Below are 12,032 nucleotides of genomic sequence, written 5' to 3' on the forward strand. Positions count from 1 at the left end.
GTCATCTATGACAGACAAAATGAGAAAAGAATATTCAGAAAATCACATTGTAGGATTTTTAATGAATTTATTTGCAAATTATGGTGGAAAATAAGTATTTGGTAAATAACAAAAGTTTCTCAATACTTTGTTATATACCCTTTGTTGGCAATGACACAGGTCAAACGTTTTCTGTAAGTCTTCACAAGGTTTTCACACACTGTTGCTGCTATTTTGGCCCATTCCTCCATGCAGATCTCCTCTAGAGCAGTGATGTTTTGGGGCTGTCGCTGGGCAACACGGACTTTCAACTCCCTCCAAAGATTTTCTATGGGGTTGAGATCTGGAGACTGGCTAGGCCACTCCAGGACCTTGAAATGCTTCTTACGAAGCCACTCCTTCGTTGCCCGGGCGGTGTATTTGGGATCATTGTCATGCTGAAAGACCCAGCCACGTTTCATCTTCAATGCCCTTGCTGATGGAAGGAGGTTTTCACTTAAAATCTCACGATACATGGCACCATTCATTCTTTCCTTTACATGTATCAGTCGTCCTGGTCCCTTTGCAGAAAAACAGCCCCAAAGCATGATGTTTCCACCCCCATGCTTCACAGTAGGTATGGTGTTCTTTGGATGCAACTCAGCATTCTTTGTCCTCCAAACACAACGAGTTAAGTTTTTACCAAAAAGTTATATTTTGGTTTCATCTGACCATATGACATTCTCCCAATCCTCTTCTGGATCATCCAAATGCACTCTAGCAAACTTCAGACGGGCCTGGACATGTACTGGCTTAAGCAGGGGGACACGTCTTGCACTGCAGGATTTGAGTCCCTGGTGGCGTAGTGTGTTACTGATGGTAGGCTTTGTTACTTTGGTCCCAGCTCTCTGCAGGTCATTCACTAGGTCCCCCCGTGTGGTTCTGGGATTTTTGCTCACCGTTCTTGTGATTATTTTGACCCCACGGGGTGAGATCTTGCGTGGAGCCCCAGATCGAGGGAGATTATCAGTGGTCTTGTATGTCTTCCATTTCCTAATAATTGCTCCCACAGTTGATTTCTTCAAACCAAGCTGCTTACCTATTGCAGATTCAGTCTTCCCAGCCTGGTGCAGGTCTACAATTTTGTTTCTGGTGTCCTTTGACAGCTCTTTGGTCTTGGCCATAGTGGAGTTTGGAGTGTGACTGTTTGAGGTTGTGGACAGGTGTCTTTTATACTGATAACAAGTTCAAACAGGTGCCATTAATACAGGTAACGAGTGGAGGACAGAGGAGCCTCTTAAAGAAGAAGTTACAGGTCTGTGAGAGCCAGAAATCTTGCTTGTTTGTAGGTGACCAAATACTTATTTTCCACCATAATTTGCAAATAAATTCATAAAAAATCCTACAATGTGATTTTCTGGATTTCTTTCTCTCAATTTGTCTGTCATAGTTGACGTGTACCTATGATGAAAATTACAGGCCTCTCTCATCTTTTTAAGTGGGAGAACTTGCACAATTGGTGGCTGACTAAATTATTTTTTCCCCCACTGTATGTATGTATGTATGTGTGTATATATATATATATATATATTTTTTTTTTTTAGGGGGTAGATCAGCTTTAATATTGCAGATAGATTGTAACTTCCATCAATTTAGTTGTCTGCATCACTTCCAATCCCACATATGTTTTTTTCGCATATATATACACACATACATACATACACTTTATTTTTATTTTTATTTATTTCCAACCCCACCACCACTCCCCTAATTGGAGTAAACTAGTGAACAACAACGCTTAGGCCTCTACTTCCATCTTATACATACTATATACATTTTATGGACACAGTCAATTGTACAATAATTATATTTTGTTTGTTTTTACTCCTGAACTTCATCTACCCTCAACCTCTCCAATCATTTTCATGATGTCCATCTGGTTTGCCTCTACATGCCATATCCCTCAAACTGTGCTCTTTCACAAAAGTTTTCAACCTATATACTTATTATGGACACAGTATGTTTTACATTAGTTATTTTGTTGTTATTAGTCACAACCTTCAGCTCCATTCAACCCCTCACATCTATCTCTTAACACCATCCATATTGGATTTCTACTTTCTACTTTCTCAACTGTACCGTGATGTTTCACAAAAGTTCTGAACCCTTCTATTCTCATTGTTTCTACAGATTGTAAATTGAAAATAAACATTTTTGCTAAAAGTATTATATTATTGATCGATTGACTATGACTTTTCAGATCACCCAGTAGTGCTATTGGCAGGGTTAGCTCCAGGTAAATATTGCAATCCTTCAGCCATTCCTGGACCTGTGACCAAAAACAAGCTACAAATGGACAGTACCAAAACAAATGATCTAATGATTCTGTCTCTACGCAGCAAAATCTGCAGAGCTGGGTAGATTGTATCCACCATATAAATAACATTCTATTGGTTGCAAGAATTTAGTATAATAATTTAAATTGAAAAATTCGAAGTTTTGAATCCGGCGTCGTTTTGCGTATCAGTTCATAAACAATTTGCCATGGAATCGGTATGTCAAAAATCTCTTCCCAACTATTTTGCAATCTATATGGGACGGCTGTCAATCCTTTGGTCCTTAAATTAAACTGGTATACTTTTTTTATTTATCACAATTTTCTTTAACCAATTATATGGTCTTTAATGCAGGGCAGACTGACAAGTTCCTTACTTTTTCCCCCTTCCACTTTCCTCTTCCATTTTTGCGGGAATGCTGCAATTATTTGGTTGTAATTTTGGGTAGAGCAAACATTTCCATATATTTTTGTTAACTGCATATGCGACATAACTCCACCAGTTCTACCTATGATATCATTTACGAAGATTATATTTAAAAAAAAAAAAAAAAAAAAATAGGTATAATGTTTTTTTAAATCAATTACTATATTTGAGTTTAACCACAATACTTGTTGCATTATTTGTTCTGTCGTTTCTGGAGGATTAAATTGAAATTGCAACCAACTTTCTTTGGCTTGTTTTAGAAATAGTGATATTTGGGAGATGTATGTCGCTCTGGATAAGAGTGTCTGCTAAATGACTAAAATGTAAATTTAATGATTTCCTTTTCAAATAACTGAAAGTGAGAGGTTGTAATCTGAATAAAGGGAAAAAGGACATTCTTGAACATGGGCTGAGACAATCTAACTAATTTGCTAGAGAACCAGTTTGGATTTAAGTATAAGTTTTGTATGACTGAAGCTTTTAGTGATAGGTCCAATGCTTTAATATTTAATAATTTCTACCCTCCCAATTCATATTCATTATATAAACAGGCCCATTTAATTTTGTCTGGCTTGCCGTTCCACATAAAATGTAATATTGTTTTCTCATATAATAAAAAAATAATAATGTTCGCTAGGCGTAGGCAAGACCATAAGCAAATTGAACATTGTATTGGTAAACTACACGTTCATGTAAAAATTATATTTTTTATTGATCCAATACGTAATATAGTACATTTATCATAATTTGGTTGTAATCCAGAGAGGTTAGAAAATGTATCTAGATCCTCTATGAGGCTGTGGAGGGATTCAAGTTGTGGATTTAAAAGAAAACATGAATCATCAGTGTACAATGACACCTTTGTTTTTAAGCCCTGGATTTCTAATCCCTTGATATTATTGTTGGATCTCATTTTAATAGCTAACATTTCGATGGCCATAATAAATAGATATGCCAATAGTGGACAACCTTGTTTTACTCCTCTTGACAGTTTAAAACTTTCTTAGAAATAGGCATTATTTACAATTTTACACCTAGGGTTATATTACATGATTTTAACCCATTTTATAAGAGATTCTCCAAAATTGAAATGCTCCAGGCATTTATATATAAACTCCCGTCGTACTTTTTCAAAAGCCTTTTCAAAGTCAGCTATGAATAGCAGGCCTGGTTTCCCAGATTTTCATAGTGTTCTATTGTTTCCAGTACTTGCCTTATATTATCTCCAATGTGTCGTCCATGTAAAAAACCTGTCTGATTAGAATGAATAATGTCCTACAATACCTTTTTATTTCTATACATTTTGCTAGAATTTTGGCATCACAACACTGAAGTGTAAGGGGCCTCCAATTTTTTTAATGGACTGGATCTTTATATTTCCCACTTGTATCCTGTTTCAGTAATAATGAAATCAGGACTTAGTCTTTAATTGTATCCAAAAGTTCCTCCTCTGTAATTTCACCTTCACATGAGTCTTTCTGTATGGATGTTAATTTTACAATAGAAAAAAAATCCATACAATTAGCTTCAGTTAGAGGAGATGGAGGCGACTGAAACGAAAACATATGCTTAAAGTACTTTGCTTCCTCCTTCATAATATCATTTGGTGAATCATGGGTGACTCCGTCATTTGTAACCTTTTCAGTAAATTATTTTTGGTAGCATTTCTATGTATTTTATACATTTTGATATTTTCTGTATATTTAGAAACAGTCAATCTATCAAAGACTGATAAATGCTCCCAGCTCAATGAGCACAGGGGGGCTAAGTCATAGACAAGCAAACAGGAATCAATTCTCATTTGGTACACAATCCGATGTAAATTACTGCCTGGTGGGGTGAGCTATATTTGGAGCCCATATCCCAGTCGAATGCAATTGGCATAAGGCCAACGTTGGCTGAGAGCAAAATCTCCCGTCTAGTGATATGTCCTGAGCTCAGGAGTGCTTGCATCCATACATCCATCAGCTGAGGGGATATTCTAGTTAGAGCAGCGTGTCTAGTTGTTCACACAAGTGTCATAGAGATAGGTCTTTATCTAAAAGCTACAGTGGGGTAACCAGTGACATACATGTGCATTTATACTGATGTGCAAAATGTAAACACACCTCAACACTTTGTTCATCCATCTCAGCCAGTTTGCTTTTCTTCAAATGGAGGAAAATGGGTGAAATCACAATCCAACACCTATTTTCATGGAGAGAAAGAAAACAGTAGCGTCAAACGAAACTGCAGATAAAGGTCCAGTCAAAACGGTGTTCTCTTGTCATTTCCAACGCATGAAGGAATGAGTTCACCATATCAAGCTAATATTATTGTTCAATAACTTCAAACTGACTTTTTTTTTTTTTTTTTTTTTAGGGGGTAGATCAGCTTTAATATTTCAGATAGATTGTAACTTCCATCAATGTAATTGTCTGCATCACTTCCAATCCCCCATATGTTTTTTTTCTCGCATATATATATATATATATATATATATATATATATATATATATATATATATATAGTGGGGGAAAAAAGTATTTAGTCAGCCACCAATTGTGCAAGTTCTCCCACTTAAAAATATGAGAGAGGCCTGTAATTTTCATCATAGGTACACGTCAACTATGACAGACAAAATGAGAAAAAAAAATCCAGAAAATCACATTGTAGGATTTTTAATGAATTAATTTGCAAATTATGGTGGAAAATAAGTATTTGGTCAATAACAAAAGTTTCTCAATACTTTGTTATATACCCTTTGTTGGCAATGACACAGGTCAAACGTTTTCTGTAAGTCTTCACAAGGTTTTCACACACTGTTGCTGCTATTTTGGCCCATCCATGCAGATCTCCTCTAGAGCAGTAATGTTTTGGGGCTGTCGCTGGGCAACACGGACTTTCAACTCCCTCCAAAGATTTTCTATGGGGTTGAGATCTGGAGACTGGCTAGGCCACTCCAGGACCTTGAAATGCTTCTTACGAAGCCACTCCTTCGTTGCCCGGGCGGTGTGTTTGGGATCATTGTCATGCTGAAAGACCCAGCCACGTTTAATCTTCAATGCCCTTGCTGATGGAAGGAGATTTTCACTCAAAATCTCACGATACATGGCCCCATTCATTCTTTCCTTTACACGGATCAGTCGTCCTGGTCCCTTTGCAGAAAAACAGCCCCAAAGCATGATGTTTCCACCCCCATGCTTCACAGTAGGTATGGTGTTCTTTGGATGCAATTTAGCATTCTTTGTCCTCCAAACACGACAAGTTGAGTTTTTACCAAAAAGTTCTATTTTGGTTTCATCTGACCATATGACATTCTCCCAATCCTCTTCTGGATCATCCAAATGCACTCTAGCAAACTTCAGACGGGCCTGGACATGTACTGGCTTAAGCAGGGGGACACGTCTGGCACTGCAGGATTTGAGTCCCTGGCGGCGTAGTGTGTTACTGATGGTAGGCTTTGTTACTTTGGTCCCAGCTCTCTGCAGGTCATTCACTAGGTCCCCCCGTGTGGTTCTGGGATTTTTGCTCACCGTTCTTGTGATCATTTTGACCCCACGGGGTGAGATCTTGCGTAGAGCCCCAGATCGAGGGAGATTATCAGTGGTCTTGTATGTCTTCCATTTCCTAATAATTGCTCCCACAGTTGATTTCTTCAAACCAAGCTGCTTACCTATTGCAGATTCAGTCTTCCCAGCCTGGTGCAGGTCTACAATTTTGTTTCTGGTGTCCTTTGACAGCTCTTTGGTCTTGGCCATAGTGGAGTTTGGAGTGTGACTGTTTGAGGTTGTGGACAGGTGTCTTTTATACTGATAACAAGTTCAAACAGGTGCCATTAATACAGGTAACGAGTGGAGGACAGAGGAGCCTCTTAAAGAAGAAGTTACAGGTCTGTGAGAGCCAGAAATCTTGCTTGTTTGTAGGTGACCAAATACTTATTTTCCACCATAATTTGCAAATAAATTCATAAAAAATCCTACAATGTGATTGGATTTTTTTTTCTCAATTTGTCTGTCATAGTTGACGTGTACCTATGATGAAAATTACAGGCCTCTCTCATCTTTTTAAGTGGGAGAATTGCACAATTGGTGGCTGACTAAATACTTTTTTCCCCCACTGTATGTATGTATGTATGTATGTATGTATGTATGTATGTATATATATATATATATATATATATATATATATATATATATATATATATATATAGATATAGATATATATATATATATACACACACACACACACACACACACATATACAGTGGGGAGAACAAGTATTTGATACACTGCCGATTTTGCAGGTTTTCCTACTTACAAAGCATGTAGAGGTCTGTAATTTTTATCATAGGTACACTTCAACTGTGAGAGACGGAATCTAAAACAAAAATACAGAAAATCACATTGTATGATTTTAAGTAATTCATTTGCATTTTATTGCATGACATAAGTATTTGATCACCTACCAACCAGTAAGAATTCCAGCTCTCACAGACCTGTTAGTTTTTCTTTAAGAAGCCCTACTGTTCTCCACTCATTACCTGTATTAACTGCACCTGTTTGAACTCGTTACCTGTATAAAAGACACCTGTCCACACACTCAATCAAACAGACTCCAATCTCTCCACAATGGCCAAGACCAGAGAGCTGTGTAAGGACATCAGGGATAAAATTGTAGACCTGCACAAGGCTGGGATGGGCTACAGGCCAATAGGCAAGCAGTTTGGTGAGAAGGCAACAACTGTTGGCGCAATTATTAGAAAATAGAAGAAGTTCAAGATGACGGTCAATCACCCTCGGTCTGGGGCTCCATGCAAGATCTCACCTCGTGGGGCATCAATAATCATGAGGAAAGTGAGGGATAAGCCCAGAACTACACGGCAGGACCTGGTCAATGACCTGAAGAGAGCTGGGACCACAGTCTCAAAGAAAACCATTAGTAACACACTACGCCGTCATGGATTAAAATCCTGCAGCGCACGCAAGGTCCCCCTGCTCAAGCCAGCGCATGTCCAGGCCCGTCTGAAGTTTGCCAATGACCATCTGGATGATCCAGAGGAGGAATGGGAGAAGGTCATGTGGTCTGATGAGACAAAAATAGAGCTTTCTGGTCTAAACTCCACTCGCCGTGTTTGGAGGAAGAAGAAGGATGAGTACAACCCCAAGAACACCATCCCAACCGTGAAGCATGGAGGTGGAAACATCCTTCTTTGGGGATGCTTTTCTGCAAAGGGGACAGGACGACTGCACTGTATTGAGGGGAGGATGGATGGGGCCATGTCTCGTGAGATCTTGGCCAACAACCTCCTTCCCTCAGTTAGGGCATTGAAGATGGGTCGTGGCTGGGTCTTCCAGCATGACAACGACCCGAAACACACAGCCAGGGCAACTAAGGAGTGGCTCCGTAAGAAGCATCTCAAGGTCCTGGAGTGGCCTAGCCAGTCTCCAGACCTGAACCCAATTGAACATCTTTGGAGGGAGCTGAAAGTCAGTATTGCCCAGCGACAGCCCCGAAACCTGAAGGATCTGGAGAAGGTCTGTATGTAGGAGTGGGCCAAAATCCCTGCTGCAGTGTGTGCAAACCTGGTCAAGACCTACAGGAAACGTATGATCTCTGTAATTGCAAACAAAGGTTTCTGTACCAAATATTAAGTTCTGCTTTTCTGATGTATCAAATACTTATGTCATGCAATAAAATGCAAATTAATTACCGTAATTTTCGGACTATAAGCCGCGCCTTTTTTCCCATTTTTCGACCCCTGCGGCTTATATAACGGTGCGGCTAATCTATGGATTTTTACAGCTAACGGCCACTAGAAGACCTCCTAAATCTATGGATTTTACAGGTTACAGTCCACCAACTTTAACTCTATGGGCTCTATGACCGGTCCGCGCCCCCCACCTTTAAGCGGCGGGCTCCAGCAGGAAAAGCTGGAGGCCGGAAAAGAGTGAGACAGGTAGCGCGCAAAAGTAAAAGTGGAACCGAGAGTGGTACGAGAGACAGAACGAGAGACAGAACGAGAGCAAGACAGACAGACATTACGAGAGCGAGACAGTTTGTGCAAAGGAAGTTTTCATGCACAAACCCTCATTATGGAAAACAAACGTAGAAATGCATATGATGCAGCTTTTAAGTTAAAGGCAGTCAATCTGGCTGTAAAATAAGGAAATAGAGCTGCAGCACGTAGCCTTGGCATCAATGAGTCAATGGTGAGACGTTGGAGACGCCAGCGGGAAGAACTGTCTCAATGCAAAAAGTCAAAAAAAGCTTTCAGAGGTAATAAAAGCAGATGGCCCGAACTTGAAGACTTTCTTGAAGATTGGGTGAACACACAGAGAGCAGACGGCCGAGGTGTTTCCACCGTGCAGATCCGACTGAAAGCTGAAACAGTCGCCACCGAAATGAAAATTGAAAATTTTTGAGGTGGACCATCCTGGTGTTTCAGATTTATGAGACGAAAGGGACTCTCCATCAGGGCGCGGACGACTGTGTGTCAGCAAATCCCTCCCGACTACCAGGAAAAAATAACAAATTTCGGCGAATTCACACAAAGAATGATAGAGGAATATTCCATCGGACCGGACCAGATCATAAATATGGATGATGTGCCTTTGACGTTTGACCTGCCTCTCACTAGGACTGTTAACAAGAAAGGTGAATCGTCCATCACGTTGAGAACCACTGGCCACGAGAGAACGAATTTCACTTGTGTTCTTGGCTGCACAGCATCTGGATTAAAGCTTCCGCCAATGGTGATTTTTAAGCGGATTACAATGCCAAAAGAAAAGATCCTGAACGGCATCTCCTTTAAAGTCAACAAGAAAGGGTGGATGATGGAAAGCGTAATGAATGAATGGCTGAATGAGTGCTACGTCAAGCGCCCTGGAGGATTCTTTCGCCCAAAAAAAGCTTTGCTCGTTTTCCCGACAATCCCCTCTGTGCACGAACCCTTACATATGGTAATTAAACATTAAAACACCTGCGGCTTATAGTCCAGTGCGGCTTATATATGTACACATCATTCAATTTAGCTGCTGCGGCTTATACTCCGGTGCGCCTTATAGTGCGGAAAATACGGTACTTAAAAATCATACAATGTGATTTTCTGGATTTTTGTTTTAGATTCCGTCTCTCACAGTTGAAGTGTACCTATAATAAAAATTACAGACCTCTACATGCTTTGTAAGTAGGAAAACCTGCAAAATCGGCAGTGTATCAAATACTTGTTCTCCCCACTGTATATATATATACACACACACACATATCCTTTTTTAAATTATATTTCCCTTCATTACTTTCCAACCCCACCACCCCTTCCCCAATTGGGGTAAACTAGTGAACAACAACGCTTAGGCCTCTACTTCCAGCCCATACATACTATATACATTTTATGGACACAGTCAAATTCTACAATAATTATATTTTGTTTGTTTTTACTCCTGAACTTCCTCCGATCATTTTCATGATGTCCATCTGGTTTGCTTCTATATGCCACATTTTTCTAACCGTGCTCTTTCACAAAAGCTCTCAACCTATAACCGATATACTTATTATAGTATGCTTTACATTAGTTATCTTGTTGTTATTAGTTGTTGTTATTAGTCCCATCCTTCAGCTCCATTCAACACCTCCCATCTATCTCTTAACACCATCCATATTGGATTTCTATTTACCATATATTTTTCAACTGTACTGTGATGTTTTACAAAAGTTATGAACATTTCTATTCTCATTGTTTCTACAGATCGTAAAATGAAAATAAACATTTTTGCTAAAAGTAATATTATATTATTGATCGATTGACTATGACTTTTCAGATCACCCAGTAGTGCTATCTGCAGGGTTAGCTCCAGGTAAATATTGCAATCCTTTCGCCATTCCTGGACCTGTGTCCAAAAACAAGCTACAAATGGACAGTACCAAAACAAATCTAATGATTATGTCTCTTCGCAGCAAAAGCTGCAGAGCTGGGAAGATTGTATCCCCCAAGCAAGGTGGTCTCTTTGCTAACTAACAACACTGCGGTTTCCAAAACTACTATATTAATTACAAATTTGACATGGGGTTGAACAACATAAGTTAGCTGACTAGCAACATAAACAAAGAAGAAAACCAAGGAATGTGTGCATGATGAGGAGGGCGAATTCAAATTGATAGCTAACATTAACTAGTAGCTGACTATGCTAGTTAGCTAACGTTAGATAGCTGGTTACCTACCTTCTCAGATGCTAGCTGGCTTAGCTAGCTATTTCTTCTTTCTTCAAAGGCATTGATAACATTGCTGATGATACACGCAGATGTTCCAGTATTATTTTGGATGTGTGAAAAACGTATAATATAATAAACGCGTTAGCATTAAGCATCGAGCCAACTTGACCCATCACTTGCTAGCAGCCCAATTGACACTGACAGCTAAATTGCCTCGACTGTAAATATCGAATTCATACAGTAGACAGGTTTCATTCAATTTACATTTGCACGCAAAACTAACATCATTTTTGCAACCCACGGCTACATTTGTTTTTCTGCCATTATGGAGTCTATCATCTGCTGCAGCTACATATCATATCACCATTGGAGACCATTTCCCTGTTTATCGCGAGCTCTTCGGAGATTGCTTCTCAACCAATGTAAAACAGCTGAAGCGGTGGAAGGTGGGACCTTTCTCACAATTATCCAATAAGCAATGGCCCATATATGAGAAGGGTTAGGCGACACACCCATTTTGTTTTCGTAAATGCTGCTACACGCCACAGACTTTCGAAAAACTATTTGATATATGGTAGAAAAGGAGAAGAAAGAAAGGAGCTAAGTGTTGACTATGGTAATTGCCAGTGATGTATTTACATATGTTATAAAATCTCTAAGAAAGTGGGGAGACAAACAGTAACAATGTTGTGAAATCTTATTCTCCCCATGCATTGCTACCTTCCATGTGCAAAATCAAGGTTACTTATATCAACTATGCCATGCTCAAAACTGTACTGAAATGTGGACTTTCCAATGAAAATGCCTTATTCTGAAGCCTAATTTGAACCTGAGGGAGAAATTGACCCACATACTAAATACAGAACGCGTGGACAGAAGTGGAGTTGCCTTCTGTAAATGTGGGGCAAAATTAATGAGCCATTTTTTTATGTCCCCAGTGAACCTGAATAAATGTAAGTCTTCCATTCAGGCTAGCCCCATCGAGACACCTCATCCCATTTTCTGGAGGATCCTCTGGTATCAAGCCTGGCTGCCTAGCTAACCACTGTGAGCCTTGGGGAATAGGCAGCCAAAGGCATGAATAAAGAAAGTACAGCTTAATTTTCTCCCAAACATGTGATA

The 12,032-nt window shown here is 39.5% G+C and overlaps 1 protein-coding gene across 1 annotated transcript in view; it reads right to left on the minus strand.

Moving 5' to 3' along the window:
* Window positions 1-11,291, minus strand: part of LOC311142491 (E3 ubiquitin-protein ligase TRIM37-like) — a 56,576-nt gene extending 45,285 nt beyond the window's left edge. The window contains exons 1-2 of the mRNA XM_084178143.1: window positions 10,920-11,291; window positions 4,829-4,907 (exon numbers count right to left, since the gene is read on the minus strand). Coding sequence (XP_084034269.1) covers window positions 4,829-4,849 — 21 coding nt within the window. The 5' untranslated portion in view covers window positions 4,850-4,907; window positions 10,920-11,291. The remainder of the gene's footprint in view (window positions 1-4,828; window positions 4,908-10,919) is intronic.
* Window positions 11,292-12,032: the final 741 nt, after the last annotated feature.

This window comes from Coregonus lavaretus (genome assembly GCF_964263955.1).
Source record: "Coregonus lavaretus genome assembly, chromosome: 15".
Lineage (NCBI taxonomy): Eukaryota > Metazoa > Chordata > Actinopteri > Salmoniformes > Salmonidae > Coregonus > Coregonus lavaretus.